The 17539-nt window shown below is 46.6% G+C and overlaps 1 protein-coding gene across 4 annotated transcripts in view; it reads right to left on the bottom strand.

The window, feature by feature from the left end:
* Positions 1–17539, bottom strand: part of NMD3 (NMD3 ribosome export adaptor) — a 30062-nt gene continuing 12523 nt past the window's right edge. For all 4 annotated transcript variants that reach the window (XM_069083517.1, XM_069083520.1, XM_069083519.1 and 1 more), the window contains exons 7-16: positions 16817–16907; positions 15550–15628; positions 12761–12857; positions 10771–10888; positions 9476–9621; positions 7815–7927; positions 6220–6292; positions 5037–5143; positions 1313–1383; positions 1–338 (exon numbers count right to left, since the gene is read on the bottom strand). In XM_069083517.1, the coding sequence (XP_068939618.1) occupies positions 208–338; positions 1313–1383; positions 5037–5143; positions 6220–6292; positions 7815–7927; positions 9476–9621; positions 10771–10888; positions 12761–12857; positions 15550–15628; positions 16817–16907 (1026 nt within the window). In that variant the 3' untranslated portion in view covers positions 1–207. The remainder of the gene's footprint in view (positions 339–1312; positions 1384–5036; positions 5144–6219; positions 6293–7814; positions 7928–9475; positions 9622–10770; positions 10889–12760; positions 12858–15549; positions 15629–16816; positions 16908–17539) is intronic.

Raw genomic sequence — 17539 nt, 5'->3', positions numbered from 1 at the left:
TTATCTCCATCGTTAGCTTTATTTCCTTTATGACAGACAGGTAAATACTCAACTCTACTCCGTTTTTTGGGTTCCAAATCCTTTCCTTTTTCAAATGGCCTGACATTTTATAGCCAAAGACTTCTCGAGCAGGAAGGTCTCAGCGATCTCTTCGTCCAAGCCTTCATTTTCCAGAGGAGGAAGCCAGGCCCAGCACCGTCCATGTCGTCAGGTCATCATTGACGCTCCTTCTCCCCCGGTGGCATCTTCAGAGATGTGAAGGTCCTCGAGCATCTCCGCCAGACTAATTCGAGGGGCTCCTTCATCATCCGTATCACTCTCCGCAGGGACTGTTGAGGCTGAGAAACCACAAAGCAGAGGTGAGAAGCCATGGAGAGGGGGAGGAAAGGGACGACAATTACTGCCTCGTCTCCATGCACTGTAGCCACCCACAACTTTCAGCCAACTTCTGGGGAAGAGAGTGTGTGACTGCACCCCCAAAGCAGTCTCTGCCACTGTCTCAGGAGCAGACAACCATGACTCCCTGGAGAACTGAGGCTCTCCCCCTGCACTGCTCACACCCCGGCCCCAGTGGTGATGCTTAGCAAACCAAGGCCTGTGGAGTGCCACCACTAGCAGCCACGAAAGCTCCTCAAACTGCCACAATGGGGGCTGGAGTTCGGAAGAACATGCTGGGACCTGCATGGTATCCAAAGACCTGCAGACCAGGCCTTCATGGAGCCCACTGCTCATCCAACACATTTGTGGAAGGCAAGAATTAACTAGAAACACCTTGGGGTCACTAAATGTAAAAGGTAAAGGCCCAAGAAGTGCCTCTCAACTAGGGAAGGACAGTATATGAATGTGAGGTGATACTTTTGTACTGTAAGTCATGAGGGAGGGGATGGTCCCAGAGAAGCCTGGGAAGACTTGTATGAACCAATGCAGAGGGAAGTGAGCAGAACCAGGAGAACAATGTCTATCGTAACAATAACACTGCAAAAAAAGCCGTTAAAGAGCTCTGATCACCATAACCATCAACCACCATCCTAGAGGACTGCTGAGGAAGCCTCCCGAGAGAGAGATGATACAGACTGAGATGTTTACTTCTAGGATGTGGCCAAGAGGGGAATTTGTTTTGTTTGACTATATATGTTTTAGAGTTGTGGGGGGTTTCCCCCAGGAAGGGGCAGGAGAGAAATGGGAGAAAAAAATAAATGCTAGACAATTGAAAAAAATTAATCAAAACGGTGACAACCCAATCAAGTGCCAAAAGGAGGCCACTTTAACTCCAAAGAGACAACATAACTTTCCAATTAACTTGAATTCTGACCTTTATAAATATTGACGTTTTTTCTGATTGCCTCGTCTTCTTCCAGATCTTCCAGAAAGTCCTGGTACTGCCTGTAGAAGAATATTTGTACAAGCTTAATAGAACAGTCCAACTCTGGCCCAAAGCTGCACTTACTCTAAGCACAGAGAAGATGTTCTGAAAACAAGGAGTAAGCAACAGTGAAACCTTGGGAAAAGATTTCAAGGTTGAAAGTAAAAATTAGTAAAACATAAAGCAATATTTTTGAAGGACCACATTTTACTTTCACTTTCCAATTACCAATAAATATGTGGAAAAAGAGTCAGAGGGCCAAGGGAAAAAAGCAAGTCCATTTCTTCACAGTACATTCCTCTCCCGATGCCCTATGCTGATGCCTCATGACCGCCTCATCCATAAAGCAGGGACAATAAAAGCACCTGCTAGCCAGAGTTGTGGTGATGCTGAAGTGAGCTAACACACAGCACTTCCCAAAGCGCAGAGCGGCACGTGAATGCTGCCTGTTGTGGCGGTGAGGTGACCTGGGCTGGTCAAAGTCACGCCAGCAGATCACAAGCTCGTGCAGGTTATCAGACTGCCCTGGGCTCTGAGAGGCAGCAGAGGCTTCCCACCAGACTGCGTATCAGCCACCGGGGATTGGGACTTTTTTCCCCATAAAGCACCCCCAAGAGCAGCCCCTCAAGGTGCCGAGTGGCACAGCCCACGCGGGTGGAGGGAGGATCCAGTGAGGAAACGTGATGCCTCAAAGTGATGGAGTATTGCCCCTATTATAATATTTAGCTACTTCTTCTTTAAAATGGCTAATTAATTTTGACTGACCTGTTTTTAACATGAACACATCTAACAGGCAGAACAGTTATCTCCCACTTTCTAAATGAATTAGGACTTCTTCAGAATCTATCACACTTTTCCATTTTTCAAAGTAAAAATAATAAATTAGGTTCAAACTATTCATATTCCAAGTACTTTCATTCTTCTTACTGTCAACCTTTATTAGACGACATAAAGCTTGGAGATTAAAATGCTTGCAGTTCAAAAGCATGAACTTGCTGCAAAGTTAATTATTTCTTGCCAGTTAGACAATATCTTGAGTTTTTACTTATTGTGCATGGAGGTTTCCTTTTTTATTACACACTAAAGAGAGCATATCCATCAAAGTTACTTTTAAATCTAAGTTTTCAGGCTGCTCATTACTTATATCAATAGTAATAATACAGCCAACTCTCAATTTACCCAAACTACTTTCAAGCACTCCGACAAAGCAGGCAAAGACATTAAGGCTTTTGTAGACACAAAAGAGACCCTTGAGCAGGAGCAGGGAGAAAAGAGCTTCTAAAACACAAATTCAGTCCCCTCCCTGCCTTAGGGATGGTGCCCTAGGCTGAGAGCTGGAGGTGTCCACCCCAGAAGTGGGACCAGAAGCAAAGAAAACAGAAGAGGAAAGGGGAGCCAGAGGATGGTGTTCAACAGCTGTCTTCCCCCGTGGGGTCAGAGTGACCTGGCTTCCTGTCACTCAATTAATCCCAAGCCCCTGGCCTGGTCTTCGAAGGCCACAAGCCAGCTCCAAGCCACCTTTTTTGTGGTTTCAGCTTGTACTCCCCACTCCTGTCCTCAGGCTAACCTTATTTCAAGCATACTCTCCACCCCTGACCTCCAACTAACACTCAAGGTCCAGGATCAAGGGGCGACCTCCTTCTGGACACCTACCTCAAACCAACCCCCTACCCATCTCCCCTAGAACTTAGCTCTCCCTCACTTCCAGCACGCTATGTCCCACCTGTGAAGTTATTAACATCTTCTAATGTACTTCCTGCCTAACACTCGTACTAGATAATTTCCTTGAAGGTAATGCACACATCTCATATATAACCGTACGCCCTCCAGCACCTAGAGCAGTACAGTACCGGCACCAAACATAGAATAAATGTTTGTTACCTGGGCAAAATAGAGACTCAGTCTGCTGAACTGAAATACTGACTTCTTCCCCATTTTGCTCATGCACAGACAGACTTTTGAACATAAGAGAGACAGTATTATCTGTGGTTTCCCTGATGTGGGGAATCCATCTACCTCTACAGCCCAAGAACCCTCCATGCCTGGGGAGACAATCCTCATGACTCACTATGTTCCAAAAAGCAAACGCACAAAAATCCCACCACCTGGTGGCCAATCTTTTGTCTACTTAGCACGGCTGATGTTCCAATGACAGCCTTCGCTGGGCCCACACTCTCAGCCTCCTTAGCTTGCCGGGGCTGGTGCTGTATAGGCACAGCCTTCAAGAACCCCAGGTTCCCCTCCCCTCTAAGGCATAAGAGAAGCACTGATGAAGCAAAGCACACATGAGTGGGGATGACGACGCACTGACTACAATAACAGCACTTTTCATGTCAAGCCCCTTTTCCGTTTATTATAATAAATAGTCCTGATCAGCTCCAAAAGTCTGGCTTCCTCACGTTATCCTCATAAAAAAGGCCGTTCAGGAAAGAGCTTCCCTTTTCAGATGAAGCAGCCCAAGAAGCTAAAGAGGCCTAAGGTGGCTAACAAAGGTCAACAACAACATTAACAAGAATAATTAATGATCCACATCCACGAAGCACTGTGCAGTTTACAAAGTGCTGCGGGTGGAGGGGCTCGATCCCGGGCAGCCTGATGCTCACTAGGAAATGCTGCCTAGACCAGGAGCCCAGGTCACCCATCTCAGACGCTTCCTAGCTTTATTTGCGAAACGGCTAAAGATAACCCAGAAAACGTGACGGGAGGTTAGTGAGAAAACGCATGGGACCTCCAGTTACCCCCTCGTGCAAGCAGCCCTATTGCAGAGTAAGGGGAAGGGTCTCCTAGGCATCCTCCCTCCAACCAAGCCCCTCATCCCATGTTCCTGTACACAGTCACCTCAGCTTGGGCCTGCACAACCAACAAGCTTCAAAGCAACAATCCCTGGGAAGTCTGCTTATTTTCCTGAAACATTTTGTGGTAAGTATAATCTAGGGTTACTGCAAAATCCCAATTCTAGAGAAAAAACGTTTAACACATTTAACACCTCAGGTCCATGTTTTCAGAATCTCTGACATTGCCCTCTCTGCGGTCCATTTCACACCTACTCCAGCTGACCTCCCTGGAGGGGGTCACTCACTGCACTGGGTCACAAGCCTACACTTACAGGGTTTGGCTTCACTGTGATTAAATCTGAATGACGTGATGAACAGGAAGTTTGGCAATAAATCTCACCTCTTCAGAATTCAGCCAATCTGGGATTAGCAAGATTTTCTCCCCATGTGTGGAAAGCAGCCTTCTGGGCAATCCCTCCAACTGTCCGCATGTCCCTGTAAGCTCACCAGTCTTTTAGCCACCTCATCCTACCCCTCCTGTGCCCATGCTTCCAACATGAAACAAGAAACAGCTTCTCTCCTAAGTACCAGGCCAGAGAAGTCACAAGGGCTGCTCCTGAAGGGGGGGGAGGGGATGCAGCTACAATGACCAGGGGACACAAGGTCAAGGGGAGGAGGGCCCCTAAGTGTGCGAGCGTGGTCATAAACAGCGCCACGACACTCCTGCAAACCACCCTGGCCCAGCCGCTCTGCAGAAGCACATTTCCCTATACTCCGTAGGGTCTGATCACATGCAACCGGAGCTTGAGAGCTGGAAAGGACTTCCCATGATCACAAGGTAACCCATCAGAGCCTGCTTTCTGAGGCTGCCTTCAGGAACGTTTAGCCCCAAACCATACCGTTCATCATCTGTGTCCATGGTTTCTTTGTCCCGGTCCAGCTCCTTGAGCCTCCAGTTTCTGCGACGCTGACGTTTGGCACGATCATAACTCTTTTTGATTAACACCTAAAGCCCAAAGAATAACCTTAAAGTTACATAAGAAGTCAACAAGTGCCAAAGCCCACGAGCTCCAAGAATGCAGGGGGATAAAAAACAAGGCTGTCTGAGCCTCTGCAGCCCGGCCCCTTCAGTCATCGTCCCACCAAGGCAGCTGGCCCAGCTTTTCGCTATTATACAAATGCAGCAGGATGTGTAACTTTACAGCATATTAAGTCAGAGAGAAACTCATTCAATCTACTCTGTATTTCTATTAGTCTTACACCTACATGATGGTTCTGTCTCCTGTGTCTATGAAAAGAGATGCGTAAAAGCACATGGCTTATTTCTCTCCATTACCATGACTTCACTTCCACCCCCTGCTGAGAAAATCAATACCGCTTCATAATAGTAAACAAGCAGGCGGGTGGAAGACTTTCTATACTGGTTTCACACTTAGTGCTTTTCCTATTTTTCCCTATAAAAACTCACCAAGAGCCATCGGGCCTCAGTGCTTTGAAGATTATTGTTTACTGCAACTGCGTTCAAGCTGGAACACCGGCTCTGCATTGACACCTTTTGTTTTCACACCACCTTCATTTCCCAAGACCCTCTTCTCCCTTCCCCCTGAGTACCACCTCTTATCACAAAGAATAAAGAGGGGAAAAAGGGGTCTCATCAGTCAAGTCTCATAATGTAATGGTGTTCGCCTTCACCTCTGCCAAGAAGCCTTTTGTTTCTAACCAGGGCTCTGGGTAGTACACAGAATAAAGAATGAGGCAAGTAAAGAGTTGATCCGAAATATATTCTTCTCAAATATTCCTGCCTGATGCTGCTGCCCCAGCTAATTCTGCTCTGTGATGTCGAGAGGAGTCTGGGAGAGTAAACGAAGATAACCTAAGACAGTTGATGAACAAAGGGACCAAACCCTCTAACTCTTTTATTTACCCCGTCTAGGAAAAGGAAGGACATCAGTGTCTTTTCAAGTAGTTTTCCCAGGAAAGCTCTTATGCTACCTCAGCTTCCCATCCCAGAGGTCTAAAACAGCCCCTTTCTTTGAGAAGGAAGGTGAACAAAGGAGACACCGGAGGAGGAGCCTTACTCACCACGTCAGGAACACGATGGCTGTTCATTTTGTTGGCATACGCATCATTCAGGTTGCAGTTGGCCAAGTCAAACCTGAAAAGAAGAAAATGAGAACTTCACCCCTAGGACATTCACCCTCCCATGTCTGCTGTCTCCTGCTTTATGGGTTCCCCAGAAAGGCTGTGCCGCTCAGCGGATGAGGCTCTGAGTTTCCTGGGCCAAGGGACAAGGGCAGTTCCTGTGGAGGTCTTCATTATCACAATCTCATCTCCATTCTGTGCAAATACCGCCGTACAAGAAGCAGACACAGCGGCTGAGGGCACAGAAGACACGTACTAGTCTTTCTTTGGTCTAGACACTGGATGGGCTGGAACCAGCCAATACGAAGAAGACAGTCTCTCCTCAACAGAACCGGCACCAGGACAGCCGATCTACAGGCCAAGGCGTGTGTTCTAAATAAAAAAACTTCACCGTGCCTGCTCATCTTAGATTCAGAGACCTGATGCTGAAATTTTTAAAAAATTAAAATACTAGGAAGTGGGTCCACAATAAAGGAATATCAAAAGGTTTCTGAATTTCACAATGTTTAAGTGTGGGCTGCTTTGGGGAAACATATGGGGATGAAACCAGTACACAGAAAGCCACCTGCCCTATTCAACCCACTTACAAGTACACAAAATCTTCCCTTTTCCTACTATTGGTGGCAACCTTGGAGCTCACAAAGCTTTCCCAGAGAGCCCGGCCTGCTCGGATACAGCCCCCAACGCTGGCGGTCCCTCCTCCCTGAGGTAGCGTCCCTGCCAATGGCTCGCTCCCCACTTGTTCAAGGACAGAGGTCTTCCTGGTTCTCTCCACAAACCAAGGAATCTGACTTTCCCCTCGGGAATCCTGACACTGCCTATCCTGGGGACAGACAGCCAGGGAGCACCCTACCTTCTGGGGTGCTGTCATGCTCCTTCCACCTCCTTTAGCTGCACTGCCCCCCACCCCTATTCCCCACCCTGGAGCATGTTTTGATGCTCTCTCCCTGACCTTCACCCTCTCTGGACTTGCTCCAGCTCTTCTGTGTCTGTGGTGGCCACAGCCAAACTGAAGCCTCTAGATGCCACTGACCAGGCCAGGGCCCAACTGAACTCCACATTTTTTCCAAACACACTAGGAATCGGGCAGCTTCTCTAGCTGCCAGGTCAGGAAGGACTACCAGAGTCCATCAAAGTTCCCACATCTTTTTTCACAGGGAGTGGTAACTATCTAGACTTCCTTCATTCTGTTGATTTTTAGACCCAAGAAGAGAATTTTATATTCTCCTGGGAAATCCTTCCTGTGAGAATTCATATCTCAATTTTACAGATGGGAAAAACTGAGTCTCAGGGGTCAAGTGACTTGCCCATGGCCTCCCATCTAACAAGAGCCAGAGGTGAGATTCAAACCCACAGCCCCCTGACTCCAAGCCTAGGCCTCTTCACAGCCCTGGAGCCCTCTGGAAGAACACCCAAGCCATAACTTTAATTAACCACCAAGAATGCAAATGAAATCTTCTTTAGGCTGAGTCCTAGAATTGTCTAGAAACACTGCATGTGGAAAAAAGTGCAAAAGACGATCAAATCCTACCGACCCCAGTACCAGGTCTCCAGGGTTCAGCAGATGCCCCAGATGGGTCCGGCAGAAATACTGATTGTCCGTGTTCATCTCCGAAGTCTTCTGCACCCAGACTTCCCCGAGCATGTGCTTGACAAAAAGAGAAAGTGGGCTATTTAGTCACCCAGGCACAGTCCAATGAACCTCCTGCGGAAATGCAGAAAGACAACATTGATTTTCTCCCAGAGAAAATCATATTCTACTTCCTGATGGAAGTATTTTGAAGGCCACCTACAGATTCACCATCAAAGGTTTTTAACAACTAACATTTGACTAATTATGTTTTCTCTCAATTCAAGAAATGCGTACACCCAGTATAATATCCAAGCTAAAGGAATCCCCTGCTTCCCGCACCATTCCATGTCCCTAGCACCTGGCCTGTATAAAACGTGGGCACTGCCCATAGCTCTGCCCTTGGCCTCCTTGCCACGAGGCTCTGGCGGGAACTTCTCCAATGGCTATTTAAAGCCTATGCTGCACTGCACACATGCACATGTGCACATGCATGGTCATGGGACCATGGAGAAAGATGGGACATAAGTTCACTGAGGACACTGACGGCTCCCCTTCTGCCTTTGTTCCCCACTGCCCAGAGCACAACAGCAAGTTAATACATGCTTGCTGACCAACTGCCTGGTTGATTTCAAGTAGATGACTCATGGGCTGCTGATCCCAGTTAAAGGCAGCTCCATGGAACCCAGTAACCATCAATGAGGAGAGTAGGAAGAAGCTCCCAGGTCACAGATGAAGAGCCAGAAGGGCCTCAAAGACCACCTCAATCCAGCCCCCTCACTTTATAGATAAACAAAAACTGTGTGGCCCAGGAAGCTTGTGACCTCAGTGCCCCTCAGAGGCAGGATTTGAACCCAGCTCCTCTGACTCCAGAGGGTGAAGGATTGTACAGAATACCTGGGTCCTCAAGCTTTGCACGTGAATAAGCTGTCCTAGGAGAGCAGTGAAAAGTCAGGGCTGCAGCACGGGGAGAGAGAGCCATCAAAGTCCACAAAAAGTAGAGCCTCGTTCCCAGGCTTACAGGAGGAGGCAACCCCCCCCCCCCCCCCCCCCAGGGCAGCAGGAAGTCTGCTGGGGGACAATGACTCCAGCTACCCTGTGCAGAGGTCCTCAGGAGCAGGGAAACCAGATGGGGCACTTCCTGGTGCTATGACAGAACCACATCTGCATTTCAGCTGGCCTGGCTTCCTACAAGGCCTCACTACTGCGCTGACCAGAACGGGAGCGAGCACAAGCTCCAGGCCACAGCCACTGTCAAGAGCTCCACCCAAGTGCTGGCCGGCCCCCAGGGGAAGACAATCCATGATGGATTTCGTGAGAGGCTGGAGGACCCACCCTGGGGACCAGGGATCCCAGCAGACGTGGTAAACACCACCAGAAGCAGGCACTGCAGAGTTCAGCCAACCAGGGTCCCGGCCGTCTACACTTCTACAAAGCATTACAGCCACCTCCCAAATAGGTCAATAGTTCTTTTGGACCACAGCTCTGGGTAATCTTTTTGACTTTATGTATTTTCTAGCCAGAAAGCCTATTTTGAGGAAGGTGGCCTAGATTCAGAACAGCCCACGAATAAAAATCTGGCCAGAAAATGATATGAACTCTGGGGGAAGGGGGAGCAAGGCTTACTTTATTTGATCTCATGCCAGCCCCTGCCACAGCTTTCTGGTTGTGAACGATGCTGCATTCCATCACGATAAACTCCTCCAGCTGCTTGGGGTGGCACAAGCTACTGAATGGGTAACGCCAGTAGGTATTTCCATCAATCTCAGCAACTACAGAGAAGAGACAAAAACAGCCATGAAGGGAGAGCAGAGGGTGCAGGGCACTCCGACGAGCTGCAGAAGCGTGAGGCTGGGGGCATTCTCAACGCGCCCCCTGACTCTGGCGCCTGCCAGGTCCTTCTGAACAGATACTGCGAGGCTTCATGGACAATGTCCAGCTCCCCAGAGGTTACAGGCCGAGCAGCAGGCTGAGGGACAGCCGAGCACACCACACAGGAGACGACAGGGAGAGGACTTGGCCCCACCACGGGCTCATTCACAGACTTCAACATGCTTCCCCACCATCTGTGTCTACTTCCAGCAGGTCAGGACAGAGCTGGACAGCCGTGGCCTCGGCTGTCCTAAGGGTAGCATGTGAGAAAGATTAATGTCCTGCAAAGGGGAGGCCCGTGGTCCTTTCCTGTCATCACTTGTGCTCTATGTGTGGATTATACCAAGATCATTTGTTTCTTATCTACAGACTATGCATTTCTGTCAACTTTGTGTTAAAGAAGAATTCCAAATTCAGTTTTTAAAAATAAAACTACACATTTAAAAAATATAAGCGGGTCAAAAGGAATAAACGTAATTTGTTTTAATAGACGGTTCCTCTGGAATGGAAGCTTTCAAATGAGTTTTATCTAAATTCCAGGATAATGATGGAATGAGCTAACAATCTGAGTAATTCCACATCTCCACTCCATCACAAAAAGTAAATTGCTTTCCAAACTCTGAATGCTTTCAAATACACTGAAATGTGGTCATGAGACTTTAAATGAATCAGTCACAAAATTCAATTGGAGAACAAACACAATCCAATTTCAGTAAAAGTTAATGGAGTGAAACATCTATACAAGAAAAGATTTTAAGGAATAATAGAAGAGATAATTTCTATAAACGTTATCAAATGATACTGTAGGGTTCTTAATCAAATGCTTTCTTCACAATTCAATTCCCATTCACCTTTTGTAAATAAGTTTGCAGAAGTAGTTCTAATTACCATTTTTAAAAGCAAGGTTTTCCAAGAATTAGAATTACATAATTTAAGGGCATAGTGTGAACAGTTTTAACAATAAAGAACACTATTTACTGCTACCCCTAAAGAAGTACAACCTTCAAGACAATTTTTTTTATACAAAAAAAAACAAAATTAAGCCTTACTCTGTAATGTGTTTGGATCAATGAGGTGGATGGCGCTGGTAACTCGGATACAAACACAAATTTGGCTCATGTTTCCAAGGCTTTGTGCCAGTTTGGGAGACAGACACACAACATTGTCCTGTGTGGAACCAGAAATAAGCAGAGATGATTTTTACAAGGAATGTGAGCCCCAAATAACAGACCCCCAATGTGCACCTTTTTAAAGTCTACAAGCCCAATTCAAATTAAAGAGTTCAGTCCCAAAACTAGATACATGAAGAGCCTGTCGGAACAAAAAAGCTTTAACCTCAGTCAGCTTCTTGGAGATCCCTTTCTCTTTTCAGTACTGCTACAATTTTATTCAGATATGGAACTGAGAGCCCCTCATGACATTACATTTTTCTATCACACACCCATTCAACATTATTCTGCAAACATGTACCAGATCTCAAGCAATTTATAACTTCCACGAACATCTACAAGAATAAAAATTCAACCAAAGCAACATTTAGCTCTTAATCTGCCCAATACATAGATAAGTAAAGACAGATGTAAAGGCCTTATGCAAATACAATTCACACTGAAATCTCTTTCTATACCTACACCTATATAGAGACATACATAAATATAGAGATATCAGCGGAAGAAGCAGGAACTGAAACTCCAATAGACATAAAAGTAGAATTACAGCCCTGGAGAATGTTCAAGGTGAAAGGGACCTCTTCAATAACTGTATTTTTAAAAACTCAAACTGATCCCGAGGATGGTGTGAAGAGAACCAAGTGCCTTATGAATTTCTACAGCTTTGCCCTCTGGTACCACTGAGTCTGGGCACCTGACACATGAGAGGCTCACTTCCATGCCTGAGCTGTGTCTCCTATACTCAAATACAGGCTCCCAGGGCAGTCCTGAAAATCTCTTTCCCCTCAACACCAAGCACAGGAACGTGTGCACAACCAGCTGTCGACAAAGATCTGTGTACGAAGGAATGAAAAGACACTGAGGTTTCAAAGCTCTCATTAGCTTCCTAACCCTTTTTCTCTAAACTATTCCTAAGCTAAAAGGGAGTCAGAACCTACTCTTTAATTTAAACACAGTGACACAAATCACACCTGTGTACAGCCCACTTACTTCAATATGACAAATACATGAACACCTCCTTTCAACTCATCAGCAAGCATCTACTATGCCCCAGACACTGGGGATACAAATCTAATCAACAGCAAACATTCACACACACTTAAAGGCTTGCAAAGCACTTGAGTTAATTAAGTGGGGGAAAAAAAAAAAAAAGGAGATCCCTGGACAGTGAGGAACTTCCACTGGGTGGTGGCAGATGGGGCTGAAAAGCTGCCCTGAGGCCATCTGAGGAGGCCCTGGATACCAGGAACAAGAGCCTGGCCGTTCTTTCCCCATGAAGCAATGGGGAGGCACCACAGGCTTTTAAAGATGCAAGAGCTTGTCCTTCTCAAGCCACAGGGGTGCAGTGGGCAGAGCACTGGCATGAGAGGAGGCAGACTTGAGTTTGAATCCTGCCACTGAGCTGTGGGACCCTGGGCAAATCATTCAACTTCTCAGACCCTCATCTCCATCAACCTGTCAAGCAGCAAGGTGCCGACCAGACCTGCAGCCCCATAGGATTCTAGCTGCTATTATTACTGTCACTACTACACAGCAGGGCTTTAAAGACCCTTTATAAACATCTTCCCGAACCACAACCGAGCCAGGACCTCCCTCACGCCCAGCATTCACGCCTCCCGTTTCATAGCAGAGCAGATGTTTCAGCACTAGGACAGCTCCCAGGCTGCCTCCTTGCTCCTGCCTCCAGGCAGACTCGGATATGTGAATGAATCATTTCCAGCACAATCTTACATACATTTCTCCCCCAACTCTTCTAAGGAAATGAATCAGGAAGGAATTTTAAAACTAAAAGAGAACAAGGCTAAGTTTCTAACTCACATTAATGGGTGCTGATTTCAACTTCACACTGTCATTAATCAAGCACAGTTACCTTGCATATGGGAACAATTTCCACGGAGAAAGTGCTTTTGTAATTATATGTATTGCTATGAATATCATGAGAGATCAGTCTCTGTGAAGATTTGGATCTAGAATTTAAAGAAATAAAGAAGTTAACCTTGAGCCACCAATCAATCGACAAGCCTTTACCAAGCACTGAGCTTGCCTGCCCCAGAGCTGGGGATTCTGAGGCACCCCTCCAGGGAGATGACACACACACCGACCTGTTCCTTAGAGACAGAAGACAGTCTGAGAGGGGAGGCACAGAGGCCAAGAGGACCCCGGCAGGGGACTCATTCCAGGCAGGGGACTCAGCCAAGCTGAAGGCAACAGAGGGGCTGGTGTGGCTGGATCACAGAGGGCCAAAAGGGAGAGAATATGTTATAGAATGGAAAGACAGACGCTTCCAGATGCAAGGAGCCTCAAGGACCACACAGAGGCAGAAGTGCCAGAAGTAATTCAGGAGCCCCAGTTTACTGAGGGGAGTGTGAGTGCTTGCACACACGTGTGTCTGCATGTGTATGCATGTGTGTACGTGTGTGTGAAACACAGTCAGACCTGTGCTTAACAAAGATCACCTGTGCAGCAGTGTGAAGGACGGACTGGAGTGAGAAGAGTCTGGAGGCAGCACAAAGCCCAGCACACACTATGCCCATCCATCAGAACTCAGAGAAAACGTAATCCCCATCTTAATGCCGGAGAGCTGATCATGGAACCTACTCCCCTCCCTCTCAGTAAAGAAGTGATGCCTGATGTGCACAGAATGGGGCACATGCTGTCAGGCCTGTCCCGGGGCCTATGACTCCACTGAACCACTTTCTCACTGCACCCAAGAGTCCCATGTTGTGGGGGCTGAGCTACTTTGACTGTAACTGAACTTCCAGCCAAGGCTGAGTCTCGAGCATGGTCGTGATTGTCCCAACCAGCAGGAGGAAGACAGTCAGTGGGGGTGCTCCTCAGAGCACAGATTCCATCAGGACCACAGCCTTATATCAGCATTCTCTCTACCCACAAAGTAGTCAGCAACACTCAAAACTCCCAGACTTGAAAGTGAAGTTATAGTCTACAAACATTAATAAACATTAATAATAAAAATAGGGGCAGCTAGGTGGCGCAGTGAATAGAGCACCGGCCCTGGAGTCAGGAGGACCTGAGTTCAAATCTGTTCTCAGACACTTAACACAAAAACTAGCCGTGTGACCTTGGGCAAGTCACTTAAACCCAATTACCCTCTAAAAAAAGCAAAAATAAAAAATAATTAATAGTAAAAACATTAACAAAAGACTACTGGGATAATCCAAGCAAGAGGCAAAAAGAGTATGAACCAGGTGATGGCTGGTGGGTGAGGAAGATGCAGAAGTAGAGGATGACAAGATCTGGCAACAGAGAGACTATGGGAAGGAGTCAGAAGGAGGAGCTGGGGACAAGACCAGGTCTAGTGGGCTGTAAATCTGGGCACTGGGAGGGTGGTAGTGTCCTGAAGAGTCCTAGAAAAGTCAGCAAGAAGAGGTTTGGGGGGAAAGACAAGGGTTCTTGTTTTGGACATGATGAATCTGAGATGCTCTGGGGAGGTCCAGTTTGAGATGTCCAAAAGGCAGGTGGCAATGTGGGATGGGAGCTCAGAAAAGAAGCTACACACAGAGAGGCAGACAGGCAGGAAGATAGATAGGCGCACACACATGTGCGCACCCACACGCATGCATGCACACACCTGCAATCCATGCATGCACACTCACGCACACACATGCATACACGCACACATGTGCACACACACTGCATGCACACCCGCATACGCATGCACACACACACACCCTCCCTCTGGGAATCATCGGTATCTCGATATGATGGTCATTGAGCCCATGAAAAATGATGAGATCTTCAGGGGAGATGATACCACAGAGGGCCTAGGACAGAGTTTTATTAGTGGGCATGACCTGGATAAAAATACAGCCAAGGAACTGAAGGGGAAGTCATACCCCGGCAGAACTTCAGAATCTTTATCCTTCAAGGCTCAGCTCCTTGATGCTTTCCTCAATGTAGACCTCCCTGATCACTAAGCTCCCTCCATCCACAAAGAGCCCCTTGTTTGTCTCCACCACTTCCTACCTTCTACTGTCTTTACCTAGGTCCATGTTAGGGCCTCCCAGCACACTCTAAGCTTCTTGTGTGCCCCATTTTTCTGATTTTCTCTTTGGGTTCCCAGAGCCCAGCACAGTGCCTGGCACAAGGAAGGCAGTTAAGAACGTGGGCTGAATTAACTTAAAATGTTGAAGCCTTTCCTAGTCTGGCCCTGACCTGCTTCTCTAGCCTTACCCCAACTATCTTCCAGCACAGATCTAATGCTACGGTGGGCACAGCAGACCCCCCCCCATCCTCCCCAAGCACCAGACTCAATGCCATCCACACCGTGTCTTTGCTCACACTGTCCTCCCTCCATCCTCTGAGCCTCAAACAGCAGCCTTCCTCCATTCTGGGAAGCGCAATTCTGACAAGCTTAGCACTTTCCCTGTCTGTCAGTCCTGTCCTTTGCTCTCTACTGAAGACTCTTGCTCACCCACTTTCCCTACCCTGTGCCAGTCTCTGAAGCATGCAGGCGGCTGTGCTACACACGAGATGCTTTAAGAAACATGCATTTCTAATGAAGAGATATCTCAGATGTTTATGTTCACCTGTGTTTACAGTAAGAGAAAAGTCTCCCTGACAAATGGCCTACAAAGTGCATGTAAAATCCCTGTCCTAGCAGCCAGCACACGTGCCTCCCCTCCCGCTCCCCCCACGTACCTGGAAGGGACCGTACACTGGAGGAAGTCTACCATCTTCTGGGCATGCTGCTTCTGAGCATAATAGAAATCCAAGCCATCTTAAAGGAAAAGGAAGGTGGCCATGAAAGGGTTTTCCAAGCAACATGAACATTTCAACAGATTTACATAACCTTTATATAACATTTAAAGGCTCTACAACAACTTGATGCAGGGAGGGTGATCATTCCTAACTTTCAGATGAGGAGAGTGAGGATGATCCAGGCCAAGTGGTTTGTGCAGGGTCACCCCATCAGCCAGTGCACTAAATAGAATCTAACCCAAGTCCATCAACCTTAGCTTACAACCACCAACGCTCCCTCCAAAGCAGACAACAGAAGTTATGCTTTTTCAGCTGCAAGATCTCTCACTGAGGCTGTACTTAACGCTTTACACCAGAGTTCTCATCATGAGTGATAGTGTGATGTCCCAAAAGACAACAGGGCCCATCTTGGTCCCCAGGCACTCTCACCAGGAGAAGTCTGCCATGACGGAGGCCCTCAATCGATCACTTCCTGAACTGTCTCTGAGAGTGAAGATTCAGGTAGTCAGCGGTGGAGTAGTGAAGGGAAGGCCCTGGATGGTGCCACCTTGACTTTGGCCAAGTCACTTGACCTGATCGGCCTCACTTTTGTCATATGTCAAGTCTCTGAGCCCATAAGTTCACCATAATTATCCCTGAACATTGTCCTTCTACTTATGTATTTCAAAAAAAACAAACAAAAAAAGGCAACTCCAGTAAACACTCACCTTAACAAGCTAGCCAACCATTCCAGACAAGAGAAAAGCCACTTGTAATGCTTTCTATTCCACAGAACTAGGCACAGAAAGCCCCAAGTAGGCTGGAATATAGTCAAATGAAAAATGTAAATAGTGCCTTTTAATGATGCCCTACCACCAATACAGAAGAAAGATGGTTAATCAGTACTTGCATATTCTGGCTTATTGTTCCTTTTAAATGACTTTTTAAAAGACACACAGTAAGCCAGTCACCTCTGAGCTGTTTGCAGGCCATCCAGAAGGCCATGCACAGCTGTGCTCATCCAGGACGCCCTGAGGCACTCTGCACAGTACCGACAAGAACGAAAGGAGACCGCTGGGGAGAGAGCCTTTCCTCTACTGCCCCCCTTCCCAACTCCAGTGTATGGAATGTGCCATAAGGGGAAAAGCTGGACTTGGAAGAGGAAACTGGGGGTGAAATGGAAAATTTAATTTCAAATTTTTTAAATGCAAGTTAATCTAGGACTCACCATGAATCTCTTTGATCCGCAGGGTGTTCTGATGGGCTCTATGCTTCAAGATGAGCTGCTCCAGATAGTAGAAAGTTTTTTTGTGTGAGGTCTAAATTTAAATCCCAAAATAAAGCTAGATGATTAAACCCAAAACAAACTTTAGAGGTGAAAGAACAACAAACAAAATCCACCATAAGGAGAACATTAATGTAATATGGATCACAAAAAAAATAATACCAGAAACATCTTTGTAAATATGTGCTATAAAAATAGTAACAAAATTCATTTGGAAGAATAAACGGTCAGAATATCAAGGGAATTAATGAAAAGAAATGCTGGGGAAGGTGGACTAGCTATACCAGATTTCAATCTGTATTATAAAGCAGCAGTCATCAAAACTACTTGGTACTGGCTGAGGAATAGAGGAGTGGATCAATGGAACAGATTAGGCACACGAGATTGAGAAGTCAATAACTATAGTAATCTATTGTTTGATAAACCTCCAGAATCTGGTTTTTGGGATAAGAACTCACTATTTGACAAAAACTGCTGGGAAAACTGGAATATAGTATGGCCGAAACTGGGCATAGACCATTATCTAACACCATATACCAAAATCAAGTCTAAATGGGTGTATGATCTAGGTATAAAGGTTGATACTGTAAGCAGTCTCCTAAAACAAGGAATAGTTTACCTATCAGACTTGTGGAGAGGGAAAGACTTTATGACTAAACAAGAATT

Source organism: Petaurus breviceps, unplaced genomic scaffold, assembly GCF_028583685.1.
Source record: "Petaurus breviceps papuanus isolate PSGF00001 unplaced genomic scaffold, PetGlider_PUasm1.0 173, whole genome shotgun sequence".
Taxonomy (NCBI): Eukaryota; Metazoa; Chordata; class Mammalia; order Diprotodontia; family Petauridae; genus Petaurus; species Petaurus breviceps.
This window is presented reverse-complemented; position numbering and strand designations above follow the sequence as displayed.